The sequence below is a fragment of the Esox lucius genome, chromosome 19 (assembly GCF_011004845.1).
Source record: "Esox lucius isolate fEsoLuc1 chromosome 19, fEsoLuc1.pri, whole genome shotgun sequence".
NCBI lineage: Eukaryota > Metazoa > Chordata > Actinopteri > Esociformes > Esocidae > Esox > Esox lucius.
In genome coordinates, this window is record NC_047587.1 from 42,218,947 (window position 1) to 42,238,025 (window position 19,079).

Consider the following 19,079-nt stretch of genomic DNA (forward strand, 5'->3'; position numbering starts at 1 on the left):
CATGGCAACAAAGAAAATAATTAACTGAACCCTGTTCAAAAGTTTGCATACCCTTAGTGCTTTATACTGTGTATTGCCCCCTTTAGCATTAATGACAGCATGCAGTCTTTTGTAATAGTTGTCTCTGAGACCCTGAATTCTTGCAGGTGGTGTAACTGCTCTTGGCAAAATGCCTCCAGGTAAGTCTTTGGTTGTCTTGCATGAACCATACATTTGAGATCTCCCCAGAGTGGCTCGAAGATATCAAGGTCAGGAGACTGTGATGGCCACTCCAGAACCTTCAACTTTTTCTCCTGTAACCACTGGATGGTCAACTTGGCCTTAAAGTCATTGTCATTCTGGAAAGTCTAAGAGCGTCCCATGTGTAGCTTTCGTGCAGAAGAATGCAAATTGTCCGCCAGTATTTTCTGATAACATGCTGCATTCATCTTGCTATCAATCTTCACATGATTCCCTGTGCCTTTAGAGCTCACAAACCCCCAAAACATCAGTGAGCCATCACCATGCTTCACAGTGGGGATGGTATTCTGTTCACTATAGTCCTTTATGACCCCTCGCCAAACATAGCGCTTATGGTTGTGACCATAAAGCTCTATTTTGGTCTTGTCACTCCAAATTACAGTGTGCCAGGAGCTGTGAGGCATGTCAAGGTGTTGTCAGGCATATTGTAACCAGGCTTTTTTGTGGCACTGGCGCACTAAAGTTTCTTTCTGGCAACTCGACCATGCAGCAAATTTTTGTTCAAGTATCATCGTATTCTTTTTCCAGAGTAGCCTGTATTTCTCCTGAGTTTACCTGTGGTTTCTTCAGGCAGTTTTGTTGGAAATCTTTCTTGGTCTACCTGACCTCGGCATGATATCAAGAGTTACCTGAACTTTCCACTTCTTAATAAGTGATTGAACAGTACTTACTGGCAGGTATTTGCAAGGCTTTGGATATCTTTTTATATCCTTTTCCATCTTTATAAAGTTCCATTCCCTTGTTATGCTGTTCTTTTGACAGTTCTTTTCTGCTCCCCATGGCTCAGTATCCAGCCTGCTCAGTGCATCCACATGAGAGCTAACAAACTCATTGCCTATTTATACACATACACTCATTGCAATTTAAAAAGCCATGGGTCTGGGAAATGAACCTTTAATAACCATTTTAACCTGTGTGTGTCACCTTGTGTGTCTGTGACAAGGCCAAATATTCAAGGGTATGTAAACTTTTGATCAGGGCCATTTGTGTGATTTATGTTATCATTATGATTTAAAAAGGATCCAAACAACTATGTGATAATAAATGGCTTCACATGATCACTATCCTAAAATAAAAGTTTTTATATTCATATGTTCAAAATCAATGCCAAAATTTCACAATTTCTGCCAGGGTATGCAAACTTATGATCACAACTGTGTAGTGTATTGAAGTAGAGCCAATGGAGTAGGTGGGTAAGAAAGTGCTGCTGACTATACCCTGTATTTTCCCAAATGAATTGACACTAGTGTTTCTCAACCCTGCTCTGCCGATTCAACTGAACAGCTCCTTATCAAGTCGTTCATGAGCTACATCAGGTATGTTAGGGTAGGGAGAGATCTAAAAGAAAAACATACAACTTACTTTTGAATACAATCATTTTTTTTACCGAATTATGCACATTGCAGTGCATTTAAATTATGGCTTTTATTTTGAAATATTTAAAATCTGAGTTAGTACAGTCAGCATAATATCCTGCTGCTTGGAGAACGGTCATCTTCCTTTCTTTACTAACTTGGTTTTACACTGCTTTCGAAATGGCTGCGGATAGATGCAAACCAGCTGATCAAATGAAGCTGTGGCAACAGGGCCGAAGCTTTATGGTTTGTAGTTACATCATTATGCTGAGTTTATATTATTCAGTGGTTGAATGCTATTCAATTTGTGATAGGTTTTTCAGGATCGTAGTACTGTACACGTTTCATGCTAGGTAGATGCAAATGTGTTCGAATGAAACATGGAACGATGAATTCCATAACATGTCGTCAAAGTAATACACGTTTGTGCTTAATTTGTTGACATTGGTCTTGCATGGTGGCGCATACATTATTGCTTCTTCTATCGGCTAGCCGAATACTCCTACTGCTAACTAAGTATGTCTGGCGTTAGCACTTGCAGCTCGGGCTGTTTTGATAGCTAATGATTGATAGCTAATGATAGCTAATGATTCGTCTAGCTAGAAACGAACGTTTGTCCAAAATCATACGCAGTTAGCAATAACTAGTTTAACGTTTTAACGGTACTCCCTTTCAACACTAACAAAGTTACTGAAGTAAGGCGAACTAGCTAGTTGTAACTGGGCCAACTAACTAACTAACTAGCTAGTTGTAACTGGGCCAAATAACTAGTTGTAACTGGGCCAACTATCCTACCTATCTAATTTTGGTTTCTAAGGTCATGAACTGCAAGTTCATCGTGTAAACGTTGCCATCATGGCATCGTTATCAAACAGGAATTAGCTAGTACCCCTTCAATAGGTCATTGTCTTGCTGTTGCAGTTCATACTGAACTTTGGTCAACGCGTGGTTCTCTAATTGCATTTCAACAATGCTAGATTGAGAGGCCAAATGAACGGTTTCTTTTTTTGCGTAGACGTATGTAATACCCACCAAATGGAATTGTTTCAATCAGGGCCATAGCTTTGCTGTTTTATGATAATTTGTGTACCAAAAGCAATGCCCGGGGTCATTATGTTCTACTTCTATCCGTAACACACATTGAGAACTTAGCAAGTATACATACAAATTACTAGTTTTTACTTGTGTGAACCTATGATAGTTGAGTGGGTAAATAAAATGGGAATACCATTATCATTGCTTTCTCCTTCAGAGACCAGACAACCTGACCACTGGGGCTGGTCATCCAGTAGGGGACAAGCTGAATGTAATGACAGCTGGTCCCCGGGGGCCTCTCCTGGTGCAAGACACCCCGTTCATAGACGAGATGGCCCACTTTGACCGTGAGCGCATCCCAGAGAGGGTGGTGCATGCCAAGGGTGGCGGTGAGTGTCCAGCATTAACTACTGATTCATTTAATGGGCAAACTGATTGGCATTCATGCAGTACGTTTCTCAGAAACTGAACAGGCTGAGGTCACAATGCTCTTACTCTGTGGGAATATTGTTTTGTTGAATATTGTCATCACACCTCATTTTGATTAACAATCTTTAAAGTATTTTCACAATGCTTACCATGACTGTAATACATGTTTTCAGTATAATGTTGGTCATGAGTTAAGCTAGTCTTACTAGCTGTCTCAATAATAAACACACATAAGTAAAATACTAGGGTAAAAGACTATGTGCTGCCTCTTTCTTCACAGGTGCGTTTGGGTACTTTGAGGTGACACATGACATCTCTCGCTACTGCAAGGCCAAGGTGTTTGAGCATGTGGGCAAAACCACGCCAATCGCCATTCGGTTCTCCACTGTGGGTAAGACACCCCTTTTGCACTTCATCATTGATCATGGTACCAAACCTTTTGGATTGTAGGCATTGAAGGTTTGAATTGGAAATGTCTTAATGTAGCCTGTCCCACACTCACAGAGGAACTGTCTGAGGGTGGGTTACAGCCAGGTAATTGTTACAGTAATACAATCAATATTCTTTTTGACAATATTACATTCAATTCTCAAATGAATTTCTTATGTGTTTAAGCTACACTCTACCAATCACCCAATTAGCCAGTAGATGGTATGAGCATACTTTTGTACAGGTCTGAATTTAACACCCGCCAAATTCTGGTAGATTTTCTGTTTGGCAAGTAAATCTCAGAAGGCTATCCGCCACACTCGTGAGTAAATGTTTGAAACAATATAGTAATGTATTAAAATATCTGTCATGATGGCTCAGAGGAAATTGCTGGTGTTTGCGTTAAATTGAAATCCACCCATTACTTTGAGAACACATGCATGCATTTTTTAAGGAATACAGGAATTCTTAATGGCCCTCATTTATCAAAAGTGCGTACACCAAATTTCCAGCGTACACCCAAAACCATGGTGACTTTGAGATTTATCAATATGGACGTTGGCGTAAGGCACTCTCAAATCCTACGCCAGCTCAGGAGGTGGTGTACACACGTTTTGAGTTAGTGCGGAAATGCGCAGAAAAAAAAATCCTAACGCACTGACCAACTAAAATATATAATATATTATGACCCACTGTAAAAAAAAAAAAACTTCAGTGTTTAGTTTTGTGCAACATGGACTTCAATGTTTAATTTGTGTGACTTTACCAAAGCATTTGATTTATATGTATTCCTTCAGATGCGAGCCTGTGCGCTTTACATGACGTTTCAGGGTTAGGCCCGGCAGTTGCGCACGGACTGGGTTCAGTAATAAAAGGCTTTTAATGACCAAAATATAATTCAGACTGACAAAATAATAAAAATGACATTCTTCTTCTTTTAAATAATAATAATAATAATAATAATAATAATAATAATAATAGAGATAATAATAATAATAATAATAATAATAATAACGACAACGACATTCTTCTTCTAAATAACAATAAACGTCATTAATAAGATATATCATAAAATAATAAGACGAATATTACAAATTGTCATGCAATTATTAATGTGAATGAATGGTACTCCACATCACATCATCATCTTTTATTCCGCTTTTTAAACTGCCAAATATTTTTATTTTATTTATTTCTATTTATTTGATCGTCTCAATCTCCACGTCAGAGAAGTTTCTCTTTTTTGCCGTCTTCCGTGTGTCCATGACGTAAAATGAAAGCGTGGGGGAAGTGGAGACTTGAATATATAGGGGCGTGTTATTCTAATGACGGTCGTTTTCAGCCGCGGCATTTATCAAGGGCAGGTATTGGGTACACCTGGATTTTAAAGGTACGCACAGCTTCATAAATCAGGCGGTGAGAGGAATGTAAGCAAAATCTTACGCCAACATATACACCCGTTTCTACGCATTAATGATAAATGATGGCCAATGTGAGTATAGATAGTTATAAAGCCGCTTTCTATTAAAGGCTTTGTAAGGTATTAATTAAATTTTTCCACATTACAATACAAGACCTGTATTACTAGTTTTTCTATTAGCCGTCCTGTCTGTCTAGCCTGAATGATTTTCGACCTGTTGCATTCACCCCCACGATCATGAAGTGCTTAGAAAGTTGTGGCCCACCTTAAGTCCTGCCTCCCCCCAACACCGGATCCCTACCAGTTTGCCTATCGGTCGAACATGTCTACAGAGGACGCCATTTCCACATCTTTCCACTCTGCCCTGGCCCACCTGGACAAAACCAACACCTATGTGAGAATGCTGTTCATAGACTTTAACTCAGCATTCAACACGGTCATCCCCTTTAGGCTGGTCAACAAGCGCCATGACATAGGGATCAGCCCCTCTCTCTGTAACTGGACTTCCTAATAGGGGTGAGAACAAATAGTTGAATTGTAGACATTTCAACAAGGATGGCATTTATTGGCAAGTAAATACAATTTTCAAAAAGAAAATCTGTAGTACTGATTGACTCACTTGGCAGCAGAAATGATGGGTAATTTCTTATAGATTAAACAAATCTAGCTTACGGCCAAGTACAGGAAATTATCACGGCTACTGAAAGCATACCTGTGCATCCCGGCAAATCTGTAGCTTACCGGCTGAAAGGGTTTTCTTTGCTGTGGGCCTGATAGTCAACAGACTGCGTAAGCCTACATGTCTAATCCCAGAGCACGTGGACATGCTAATTCTATTTTTAGCTAAAATAAATGATCATAATAATATGGACGTTGCCTAATGATTCTTTACATTTTTAAGGTCTTGCATCTATGGATGTGCTAGCCAGATTTTGTTTGGTTTTTGTTCATTAATTTGATATAATTCCTATTATGCTTCCTTCCAAGGATATTTTTTATTCACTGGAATGCATCGGTAGGTTTGTATGATTTAATGCAGACTGTAACGTAACTCTGTTAGTCTATATATTAGGTGCAGTTTCATTTGCAAAGTATAGTTTTAAGGGACTGTATATAAAAAGTAACTGACTAGATGGTCTAATACATTTTGGTACTTGTTGTTATGGCCAGAAAACTTTGACACGAAGACGTTAGCTAATGTTAGGCAATTCCTACATATCTCTGTGCTAATTGATGGGAGACAGTGCATGTTTTTTGATGACGTTTATATTTTATTTGCAATTTTAATTAATGGAAAAACTTGTAAGAATTATTTGGAATAAATTGCTTGATTATAAAATACTAATGACTTGACAGGCCTATGAACTAGGTTATTTGCTGCGGGTATTGGATTTCTTAATCTGAATGTCTCCTGAGTAAAAGTATATGTTGCCTAATTGTTTATACTAAAATGTTATTGAGGTTAACTACATTTTAAATGCAATTTTGAATTTATTGCATAGCATATTATTATTATTTTTCATTTAGTACCCCTCTTTTTGGTATGAGTGGGTGGGGTCGTCTATTCGACAACAAAAGCTGAGGAATTATAAAAAAATTAAATAAAAACCCTCTCGGTTTTTCAGTACCTTATGTCACTTATAGACAAACGATGTATGTGCTTAAACAAGGTGACTGGACCTATGCACTGGTGAAACCAACCCCCGGGAGAGATCCGCAAAGATGCACCGTTTTTGCTTATTCACGGGGTTAAAAGGACGTTGTATTTTTCTAAAAACTCCTCAGGTTTTCTGTAGCTTATTCATGGACAAACGATGCATTTGCCTAAACTACAAGTCTGGACCTATACGCTAGTGGTTGAATTGACGCCTTTTCGTAGCCTAGGCAAAAAGGTTTTGTATTTTTCCAAAAAACCCTCTCGGTGTTAGGCCTTGTGGATCTTTTATCAGTTCATCTGGTTGTCTTTTCACCATCTATTAAGTGTAATTGTTCTTTTTGTATGCTTTTTTATTTTTATTTGTACAGTTATGGTTACAGACTCTATCCACCTCCATACACTCGTATTTTGAGTGTAATTAATTTGCCACAAAAGTGGGGAAAAAAAGGTTGAAGATGTCTTCACATTTTCTATAGATACCGTGATATTCTTTTGGCCATGATAATCGTGTAGTGATAATCTGAAATGGTGACCGCCCTAATTGCTACATCTAAAATACAGAATGTGTAGGCGAGGATTTTTCTCAACTTCATGGGACATTTTTTAGAATTGCTGGAAATTAGCTTTAAAATAACAAACTGTGTTACACAAAAATTGAATTTATTTATTTTGTCCGGTATAAAATATGCTTGGCTGGTGTGTTTTTTTCTACCATTCCCCTTGGCAGGTGAGACAAAGTTAATTTTGGACACTGCTTGTGTAGATCACGTCCCTCGGTCTATATCATTAAGACAAAGTATGTTTTATTTTAATATTCCTCAATGTACACACTGCACCTTCACAATTAAATTCTTCCAAAGCAGTTTGCATGTTTTTAGTGTTGTAGTTTGTGATTTTATAATTATGCAACTATTTCAAATGCCAATATTCGCTTTGTTTTATTGTTTTCCATGAAGATAAAATAGTACTTATCCAGCCACAGCCTGTGTAGAGAGTGTCGGTTTTGTTGGAAGCATGAGTCTTAAGCAATTTCTTAATAAAAAAATTTTTTGTTGAAGTTATGAAACTAAGAAACTAAACTGGCTGTTGTTTGTCTCCTCAACTTATCCAAACGCACATGTGAAGGAAGTGGTAGTACTTAGGGGTGTTTATTAAAACAGCTAGTACTGTCATGGTAAGCATTGTACCACTTTACAAATTCGTTAATCAAAATGAGGTGAGATGAAATTCCCAAAAACGCACAACTATATCTTTTTGTGATGTTTGCATTTTACGTGTATATCAAAGAAATGTGTTGTTCTAAGTGGATTTCCCCTTAATCTAGTCATATCAATTTGTCGTTTTAAAATTCTTGTAATAGAAGTTTTAAGCACATTATTGACATTGATTTATTACAGAATTCAATGTTTTTTGCATAATATTGTCTTATAAGCTGTTCAAAAGAATTAAGGGATCACGTAATCATCACGTCATAACAACTAGTCAATTAAACTTCAGGGATATCGATCTGTCCAGTTATGCAGCTTGTTTTGGTGCAAATGAATGGTTTTGCAGGTGGTGACCACAGACAATTATCTCTCTCTCCTTATCCTTCCTGACTGATTCTGATCTAGTTTTGGATTTTTCTAGTGTCCTTGTCACTACTGGTAGCATGGGGCGGTACCTGCAGCCCATTCAGGTTGTTCAGGTAATCCTGCTCCTCCAGGATGGCACATTCATACGTGCTGTTGCAAGATGATTTGCTGTGTCTCCCAGTACAGTCTCGATTGAGGAGGAGGAGATAGGCGGAGACGGGCCGTTACATGAGGAGAGCTGGACGGGGTAGTGGAACGGCATCAACCCAGCAGCAGGACTGGTATCTGCACCTTTGTATGGGGGGGACCAGGAGGGGCACTGCCAGAGCCCTACAAAATCACCTCTAGCAGGCTACTGGTGTGCATGTTGCTGACCAAACTGTCTGACACAGACTCCATGAGGGTGGTATACGTTTGCCCACTGACAAAGGCAGTGTTCCTCCTCCAAACACGGCGAGTTGAGTTGAAGCCAAAGAGCTCAGTTTTGGTCTCATCTGACCACAACAATTTCACCCAGTTCTCAGATGTTCAGGCGGGCCTGTACATGTGCTTTCTTGAGCAGGGGGACCTTGTGGGCGCTGCAGGATTTCAGTCCTTCACGGTGTGGTGTGCTACCCATTGATTTCTTGGGCACTATGGTCCCAGCTGCCTTGATCATTGACATGATCCTCCTGTGTAGTTTTGGGCCGATTCCTCACGTTCCAACTTCACGAGGTGAGATCTTGCATGGAGCCCCAGACAGAGGGAGATTGACAGTTTTTGTGTTTCCTCCATTTGCGAATAAGCTTACCAACTATTTTCACCTTCTTATCAAGCTGCTTGGCGATGGTCTTGTAGCCCATTCCAGCCTTGTGTCGGTTTACAATCTTGTCCCTGACATCCTTGGACAGCTCTTTGGTGTGCTCCTAATCTCAGCTTGTTACCTGTATAAAAGACACCTGAGTAATCTTTCTGATTGAGAGGGGATGAAATATACTTACTTCACTCGTTAAAATGCTAATCAATTTATAACATTTTTGACGAGTTTTTCTGGATGTATTTTTTGTTATTCTGTTTCTCACTGTTCAAATAAACCTACCATTAAAATTATAGATTGATAATTTCTTTGTCAGTGAGCAAACGTACAAAATCAGCAGGGTACCAAATACTTTTTTCCCCTCACTGTTTTTATTTAAGTTGGTCTAAAATAAAACAGCAAATTGCTAAAAAAAAAAAAAAATACATTTGTGCTGATCAATCATTAATGTCAACCAAGTCAATGGTGAATACTGCCATTGTTAGCATAATTTATGCACCCCCTCCTTTCCCCTTCTTTAAATTATTTTTCAAATGCGTAATTTCCCACCATCACACAAACTCACACAAAATACTGACAAACACAATACTATGTAAGTGATGCGTTGTCCCTTGATTTTATATCCCGGAGATGTGAGGGGCCATGCTCCATGAAAAAAAACAATCGGGTTGGGAAAAATGTGTGTAGTTGGGAATCCAGTGCATTTGTCTGAGTGACGCTCAACAACCTCCCCGGACCTGGAAAGCACCACATGTTCTTGGTCTCGTCATTTTGCTGTTTGTTCAGCACCAATTCTGTTTCTGGGTTACGTACACATGTTCCTGGGGTATGTATATTGTGGATTGATACCAGATGCACGACTGTGCTTGTCTTAGGATCTCCTGATATCACATTTGGGATCTTACCGGTCATAGGCTAACCAGCTCTCTTCACGGGCAACACTTCAGGTCACATCGAGGAGGATGTAGTATATTTTACATGAGTAGCCCGTAGCACACAGCAGTTTTGTGTTACAATAAAAAACCTCAGCGTCCAAAGTCCCCTCGGAGCACGGGCCAAAACCGCCACCGGACGTTGCCTTTTCAGACACACTTGTATAATGAAAAGATTAATCTTCCCAAGATTACCAGCGGACTCAATGGGAAGAATCCATAATTTTTATTCATGTTTTCAATTGATTGAGCAATGGCTCTTAGGTCGCCCAATATAACCCTCTGTAAACTAACTTCCAAGGTGACTCTGACTCAATAACCAATCTTGAACTTTGAATTTTGCTGCTATAGGACAGTACCAAAACAGATGATCTATTGTTTCTGTTTCATCCTGACATAGTCTGTACAGTGGGCGAGCGCTCAGTTCTTCATAATCTAAGCATTTTTTTTTTTGGTGGCCAGAATTCTGTACAATTTAAAATGAAAGGCTCTCAGAGATGAATCAGTAGTTGTTTCATATGCTAGTCCATAAACTTTGTGCCATAGGATTGGAATATCAAAAAGATTATTCCAAATGTTTTGAATACTGTATGGTGCTGCAGTCAGACATTTTGTAGCACGAAGGAAGAGATGCATTTTACGGCTTATGTTAGTCTGTTTTAACCATGCATGATATGCATGGGTGACCAGAAGATTCATAGCTTTCTATAGTTTTAATTTTCTTTCTCCATTTGTCTGGTATGGCTGCAATTAGTTGTTTATACCTCTGAATTGAGCATGTTTCACCATATGCTTGTTTGAGTTGCTCATGAGTGATAAGTTTCCTGTCTTTGTTTGTGATGTTTTTAAGATAGAAAATACCCTTCTTGTAAAATAAATGCAAATGAAAATTGGTTTATTTTCAATTAATATATTTGAGATTAGCCATATAATTTGGTGTAAGATTTGTTCAAGTGGGATGGAATTGGAATTGTAACCAGCTTTGTATAGATTCCATCATAAAAGTAGATTTTTCAAATAATGTACCACTGTCTATCAGCACTTTAATCTGCACCATGGCAAAGAGCCCATCTTTAAACATGGGATGGGCCTAACTTGTTAGTCTACTTGAGAACTAGTTTGAAGCTTTAAGTGACTGATTCAATGCTCTGATATTTATTATTTTAACCCCCCCCATTTCATATTCATTATATAATTCTTTTGGTTTAATTTTATCTGGCTTACTATTCCAGTTAAAATCAAATATCCTTTTTTCACAGGACTTGGACTCTCCCGGCATAGCGAGTGTCATGAATAAATGTGTGAACTGCGTTAATATGAATGAGTTGACTAGTGTAACCTTGCCTTAAATGCATTCCTTTCCAAGGTTTTAATATGCTATCGACCTCGTAATTTTCCTGTCAAAATTACTAGAAACGTGATTTTCAATATTTTGGGGAATACGTATACCAAGGACATCCACTTTCCCATCGGTCCATTTGAATGCGATATTGTTTTTGCGATGCATATAGATCTGCAATTTTGAATTGCGGAAAATATTGTGAAAATTCAGCAAGTATGTATCGTATTGTGAGGTACCTTGAGATTCTCAGCCCTGCTGTAACGGTTGGCCAGACAGTTGTCCCCTGTCAGAGCAAACCAAACATTGGTTTCTTTCACACCCAATGAGATGATGGTGGTATCTTCATGATTGTGTGCATCTACTGTATGTTATGTTGCGTATAGTGTTGTAACCTTGGCGCAAAACGGTCACTGACCCTGATACAAACCTCAGAGTAGTAGAACTGCTGTGTCACGGGAATATAAGTAACAATGAGTCCAAAGAATAGACGAACACTTGCAAACCAAATCTGTGATAATAACAGTAGATTCCTAAAAATGCATTTGACCACATGAAACCCAACTAAAGTTTCCTGAAATCCTATTTCAAATGTAGGTCTTTATGACACTTTGAGGAATAACATTGTCCAAAAGAACTGTTTATTATACACATTTCATTGAATAAATACCCGGTAACAAAACTTTTACTGTTCTATAAATATGAGTTCTGCTATCTGTTAACAATTTCTCATTGATTGTGCAAGTTTCTTAGTTTTTGTCCCTGTCTCCTGTAGCTGGGGAATCAGGCTCAGCTGACACTGTGAGAGACCCACGTGGCTTTGCAGTCAAGTTCTACACTGAAGAGGGCAACTGGGACCTTACTGGCAACAACACACCCATATTCTTTATCAGGGACGCCATGCTGGTGAGTTTGAACACGTGTGTAAGTCAAGATTGTGTCATCCGGCCATGATTCAGCATGTAATGTGATCAAGTCCAAGCTTCAAGGTGTTTTGTGTGTGCATGTGATGGTCATACCCCCATGTACTGTGTACCACATCTCTCTGATATCCCTGTTTTTGCACAGTTCCCATCCTTCATTCACTCTCAGAAGCGCAACCCCCAGACTCACCTGAAGGATCCTGACATGGTGTGGGACTTCTGGAGCCTGCGCCCTGAGTGTATGCATCAGGTATGGCTGCTCCTCTGTTAAAGGCAGGTCACAACAATATCACATTTGACTAATTTATAAATAATCACAACAGCTCAGTTGTTAATGACTATTTGCCAGTGTGGCGTAGTAATGTACTACAACCAACTAGTTACACCATGTGAACTTTTACTCAAGTAATGTGAGAGAAGACTTTAATCCACTACAGAAGACTTTAATCCACTACAAACTTTAATTACTGTATTCCGATAGCTGTCTTTTTGCTGATTGCTAGTGCATCGTCAACCAAAGCTGCTAACATAATTTACTACTGTGATCCATGGCATGTGGAAGTGTGCAAGAAAGAACTATGCTGATTTTGCGAAGTGGCATGTTCTCAACAAATGAGTGTTATTTCCATTACAATTGCAAAACGCAGTCTTTGTTGTTTGGTGACTGGTGGTTCATAGGACCGCAGACCTTACTGTATATAAACAGGAAGTTTGATAGGGAGACCTGATTTTTATATATGACAATCTATTTATTTAAAGACTGTAAAACAAATATGTTTAATTCCTGATAAGATACAGTAAATATAAATATTTACTTAAGAGCTGGGGGCGTTAATGTCTTTAAGACTTTTAGTGTTTTTCATTCTTCACCATTGGCTAAAAAGTGGAGATTTAGTCTGCTTATACGCAAAAACATTACTGTTTCTAAAACTATAGTTCCCTATAGTTATGTTATTTTGCCAGTATATTAATAACATGAATATTAAGTGTACAGTCAACAAGTAGCTGGTAACGTCTACTAGACGGCAGCAGTGTGAACAGACCATAGCCTGGGTGGCTGTAGTCTTTGATGTTCCATGCTTTCCTTAGGCATTGTGTGTTGTTGATGCCTTGTACAGTGGGGAGATGGCAGCCGATCATGCGCTCTGCAGACTTCACCAGCCTCTGAAGGACCTTGTGATCAGCAGCGGATCAGTTGCTGTACCGGGCAGTAATGCATCTTGAGAGGATGCTCTCAAGGGTGTACCTGTAAAAGTTGATGACAGTTTTTGCAGACATGCAGTTGCTTTTGGTCAGTTTTCACTGCAGAGTCTGCTTGCCTGGACCTGGTGAGGTCATCTTTGGGGTAATCAGCCTATGGCACTTCTGAGGTGTTATGGAAGCCCAGGTTGCTTTGATAGCGGCCTTCAGCCCGTCTGTGTTGTTGGTCTGGTGTATCGCATTTTCCTCTTGGCAATACCCATACATTCTTCACAGGGTTCAGGTCAGGCGAGTTGGCTGGCCAATTATGCACAATGATATAATGGGCTGCACACCAGTTACCAGTTGTTTTGGCACTGTGGGCAGGTGCCAAGTCCTGCTGGAAAAGGAAATCAGAATCTCCATAAAGCTTATCAGCAGATGGAAGCATGAAGTGCTCTACAATCTACTGGTAGATGGCTGCATTGACTCTGGACACAGTGGAACAACACCAGCAAATGACATGGCACCCCAAATCATCACTGACTGGAATCTTCACACTGGACTTCAAGCAACTTGGATTCTTTGCCTCTCCACTCTTCCTATGGATTTCCAAATGAAATGCAAAACTTACTTTCATCTGAAGAGAGGACTTGGGACCACTGAGCAACACTCAAGTTTTTTCTCCTTTGCCCAGCTAAGACACATCTGACGTTGTCTCTGGTTCAGGAGTGGCTTGACACTAGGAATGCGACACTTGTATCTCATTTCCTGGACATCTCTGCGCGTGCTGATTCGATGCACTGACTCCAGCCTCCAGTCCACTCCTTGTGAAGCTCCCCCAAGTTCTTGAATCGTCTTTGCTTGACAATCCTCTCAAGGCTTTGGTCATCCCTGTTGTTTGTGCACCTTTTCCGTGAGCTGTAAGCCATAATCGTCAAGATTGAAACAAAAAAGACTTGAAATGTTTCACTTTGTGTAATGAGTCTAGAATGTATGAAGGTATCACTTTTTGATTTGAATTACGGTGAAAAATGAACTTTTCCATGATATTCTAATTTTGAGATGCATCTGTATGGTCAATCATCCCTTTAAGCCTTTGGGAAACATACATTTACATTCATGACATACCCAAAAAGGCAAGAACTATCTTCCTGAGATTGTCAGAGGTATAGGTGCTATAGTGAAACATGCTGGGTGCATGCAATTTCTTTTTGATTTGCTTGCTCCCGTGTTGCTTGCTTGGCTAATCAAAAGAAAAGGCAATTAAAACAAGTGTTTTTAGCATTAGGAAAGTATGCTTTTCTTCAACTGAGTGCGTTCAACAATCCCATGGGATATTCCATCCCCAGCATCTGCCTCATGTAGTCTAGTTACAAATGGCATTATTGTGATTTAATAGAATAAGTCAGGCATCAAAATGCGTTACATTTTGTCTGCAGATGTACTGTGTGCAATGCTGTTCCGATTTCATACAAGTATTGGAATGGTAATGTTATGTCTGTATAAGTCTTCCTCAGAATGTATTAAGAAACCTACATAAATGTCAAATAAACAAATAGACTCCTCTTGATCTATGTGCAATAAGGTATGGAAAGTGTATGAAACTGTTAGTTTTGTGGGCATTTATTGGTCTGCTTGTTCTGGGTGAGATATGATTGTATTGAAAAGTGCCTGTTGCACTAACCTGAGGTGTGATGGTACTTGGATGTGCATCGGAATTATCTTTGTTTCTCTAAAATGTTTATCTCCTGGGTCACTGTACGTTCTGCAACAAATTCCCATTTGGTCTCTAAAAATCTGCCTCACATTCAATTTCCCATTATCATAGCAATGTTTTTACATGTCTAATTTTGGCATTATTATTTACATTTGATCTATGTTTTTATAACGTATCCTGTTGAGGAACGTGACATGAATTCACAATATACATTTCATAATATTCTTTCCTCATTAGCTAGTCTGTTTTAGAAGCAGTATGTATGCGTGGTTATGGATTTGCTTTTCTTAATTGGCTAGTCCTGTACAACCTAATGGGGAAGATGAAGCAGGTGAGTGTAGACTGATCCGGCTGTGATTCTTTGGGATTAATTCCCTGGGCTAGCTCTACCGCCTCTAGAGGTAGCTGTTGCACTTTCTTCCTCGAGCTGGCCATTCAACTCCCACACATTCTGAAATAATATAAATGGCAATACTGTGCTTTTCTTTTTTGCTGTCCATTTACACTATAACATGTAAGTATTATTTAGTAACAGTTATTTAAGTTGTCTGTGCTAGACCCAGACCTGGCCTTTTTTCTAATGTTCTTTGTTTTCATCTCTGTGAAGGTGTCTTTCCTGTTCAGTGACCGTGGTATTCCTGATGGCTTCCGTCACATGAATGGCTACGGCTCCCATACCTTCAAACTGGTTAATGCCCAGGGTCAACCTGTCTACTGCAAGTTTCACTACAAGGTCAGAGAACAACCAAAAATAATCTTGATTACTGGATACTACAGGACTGATGTACTACACTGAAATTGAGAATTGATGTAAAAATAACCAAACATACTGTTCCTGTTGGTGAAAATCCTCCAGAAACATCCAGGAATTTGACTGATAACTGATATTTTACCAGTAGAGGTGAATAAGTAGGAATATTTAAGATTTGTTATTCAGAATATCTAAGATTTATCGCAGGGTTGAGCTCTCGTGAGTGCAGTGTCAGATGGTTACATTGCTCACCCCACACTAAAGTGGTTTGAACTTATGAAATAATCATTATGTACATGTAAAACAAATGTTCAGCAAATACAGAAATGTAGGTAATCCAAATCGTTTGTGAAGCATCCCGTTTACATTTTAAATGATGAAAGCCAGTCGCACGTTTTAAAATTCACCTTTTCTATAACTTCCTCCAAAAATGGCTCGTGACCTTATTACACAAGCCAAAATAAAATGTATATCATATATATCAATCAAACTGGGGGTTCCACAATTGTGTTTTTGCTGTGACTTAAAAAAAATAAATAAAATTATGTAGATAATTATTTAACAAAGTTCTATCAAATTGCTTTAGTGGGAGAAGAGCAATTTGACGCTGCACTTGCTTCAGCTCGACCCTGCTGTCCGAGTCCAAGTTTTTTTCTGCTCCCTTTTCAGACTGACCAAGGTATCAAGAACCTGAAACCTGAGGATGCTGAACGCCTGTCTTCAACAGACCCAGACTACGCCATTCGTGATCTGTACACCGCCATTGCCAATGACAACTTCCCTTCCTGGTCCTTCTACATCCAGGTCATGACATTTGAGCAAGCCAAGAAGTTTAAGTGGAACCCTTTTGATCTGACCAAGGTAAGATCGAAAATAAGCCCATGTTCTGAATATTAGACTCTGGACCTTAAATCCAGTTATTCAGCTTTTAAAAAAGAACATATTCTTGCCCTCCAATTGGATGGATTAAATCTGGGACACTAGGTGGGTGCAATTTATGATTAAGTAGAACAGAAAACATGCAGGTTTCAGAATCTCGCAGAGTAATAGTTAAATACTCCTGCCAGGGGGCAAGTGCTTGATCATTATGAGTCTATTCCTCTGATTGTATTTGGAAACCTACATAAATGTCAAGTAAACGAATAGACTCCTCTTGACCAACATATTGAGCGGTAGTGTATGGGAAGTGTATGAAACTTAGTTTTGTAGGCATTTATCGGTCTTCTTTTTCTGGGTGGATAAGGTCGTATTAAAAACCCCTTCCAGGCAGTAAGTGCTTGGTTTAGTCCAATATGTCCAATAAGGAACTTTGCTGTGACACTAGATTATAAAGGTAATTTCTGATGGGGTAGAATATTTGCCTAACCATTGAGCTCAATCAGTTTCATGGGGTTAGTTATACAGAGTGAGATATGCACAGTTACACTGACTATTTAACAATATTCAGATTTCATCAGACGGGGAAAATATGCGGGTCTACAGCACTGTGCATTTATCAAGTCTGTGGAATTTAATTGAAAATATTTTATTAAAATCTATTTGGTATGTAATAACCAGTCAGCTTATAGTAGTTGTCTCTCCTAACCTTATCACTTGGTTTTAAGCAAGATGTTACAGAAATAGGGCATTTAAACCTTAAAGAAACATCTTAGTAGCCAGAAAATGTGCAGTACTCTGACTTTTCCTCCAGAGGGGAGCTTACACCAGAGTAATATCCAACAGCGTTCTGAGATTAGTTAAGGTGTCATCATAACATCTGTGAATACTGGTACAGTTGGCAAGTGATTCTCAAAAGCTGGTCAAGATAAATTGTTTGGTGAAAATAGGTAATAGCATGATTACCTGTGTGGTAGCAGTTCTGTTGACAAAACCTTTTTCCTCAGGTGTGGTCTCACAAAGAGTACCCCCTTATTCCTGTGGGGAAGTTGGTGCTCAACAGAAACCCCACCAACTATTTTGCTGAGATTGAGCAGCTGGCATTTGACCCAAGCAACATGCCCCCTGGCATCGAGCCCAGCCCTGACAAGATGCTGCAGGGGCGTCTGTTCTCCTACCCAGACACGCACCGCCACCGACTGGGTGCCAACTACCTGCAGCTGCCCGTTAACTGCCCCTTTAGGACCCGTGTGGCCAATTACCAACGCGATGGGCCCATGTGCATGTTTGACAACCAAGGTGGTGCTCCCAACTACTTCCCCAACAGCTTCAGCGCACCTGAGACCCAGCCCCAACATGTGGAGACTAGGTTCAAAGTGTCCCCAGATGTTTGCCGCTATAACAGTGCTGACGATGATAACGTCACACAGGTAATGTACCTATTTAAAATGAATATGCAAACTTGTAAGGAAAATTCTGCAACTATCTGTTCAGAGATGTGCATTGATTGAGTGTCATTTAGGCTTCATGGGAAGAAATAGTTTTTCAAGCTTTATTGGACATAATTGTTTCTGTCAGGAATGCTGCAAATGCAGTGGGTTGGATTTTAACCCACTGCAGCAGTATGTGCTCCGACAAAAATTAACTTCGGCCCTTTGTATAACTTCTCTGGCCATTTGTCATTACCCCAGAATGTCTTAGGTAAGTTGCATGCATATTTGGATGTAACACGAGTGAATTCTACCACTGCCTTCCTCGTAGAAACCCCATTCAACTTCAAAGTCAATCATGAATCCATTCCAAAAAACACCACTTGCACCTCACATGACATCAGTGGTTTAAATGAAATGCTCAACACTGTTATTTAGCTACATTATTTAAGTAGTATCATTTAACAATGCTTTTAGGAATGCACTCAGGAAATATATAAAATTACATTAGATTCATGCACGCAGTATACCGGTACCTGGTCGGAGCCATGATTTAACTGAGGTGGACATAATTGCAGATTGCGGATGTAAACAAGATGGCACTGTGGTTTAAATGTATTGCTAACTTTTGTGTTATTAAACCTAATGTAAAAAATAAACTATCAGTAATGTAAAAGGAATTTAGTGTAACCTCTAGCTTATGATTAGGGCAACCTAGCTTATGATGAAGGGAATTGCACAAAGCAAAAAAGTCAGTTAGTAGTACAGGATAAACATTGCCATTAGAGTAGCAAACATAATATTGATGAAGGGCAAAAAACAAATTCCTGTGGTGACTAATTTGAACGCTGCACTGTCAATATTAACTGGTTAACGGTCAGGTGTCGTATGGACACTATACTGAGGATTACGAATGGACTGCAGCCATGCCTGACAGGGTTGTTGTGGATAGGAAAACTGAAAATGTCAAATGTTTGTATCGGACGTGGCCATT

At 39.3% G+C, this 19,079-nt stretch overlaps 1 protein-coding gene across 2 annotated transcripts in view; it reads left to right on the top strand.

Annotated features, from left to right (window-relative positions):
* The first annotated feature begins 1,708 nt into the window (after window positions 1–1,708).
* The window catches only part of LOC105026601 (catalase-like), a 28,564-nt gene continuing 11,193 nt past the window's right edge, over window positions 1,709–19,079 (top strand). For both annotated transcript variants that reach the window (XM_010898156.4, XM_020040351.2), the window contains exons 1-8: window positions 1,709–1,841; window positions 2,848–3,019; window positions 3,340–3,450; window positions 11,982–12,112; window positions 12,275–12,379; window positions 15,636–15,761; window positions 16,449–16,640; window positions 17,663–18,085. In XM_010898156.4, the coding sequence (XP_010896458.2) occupies window positions 1,776–1,841; window positions 2,848–3,019; window positions 3,340–3,450; window positions 11,982–12,112; window positions 12,275–12,379; window positions 15,636–15,761; window positions 16,449–16,640; window positions 17,663–18,085 (1,326 nt within the window). In that variant the 5' untranslated portion in view covers window positions 1,709–1,775. The remainder of the gene's footprint in view (window positions 1,842–2,847; window positions 3,020–3,339; window positions 3,451–11,981; window positions 12,113–12,274; window positions 12,380–15,635; window positions 15,762–16,448; window positions 16,641–17,662; window positions 18,086–19,079) is intronic.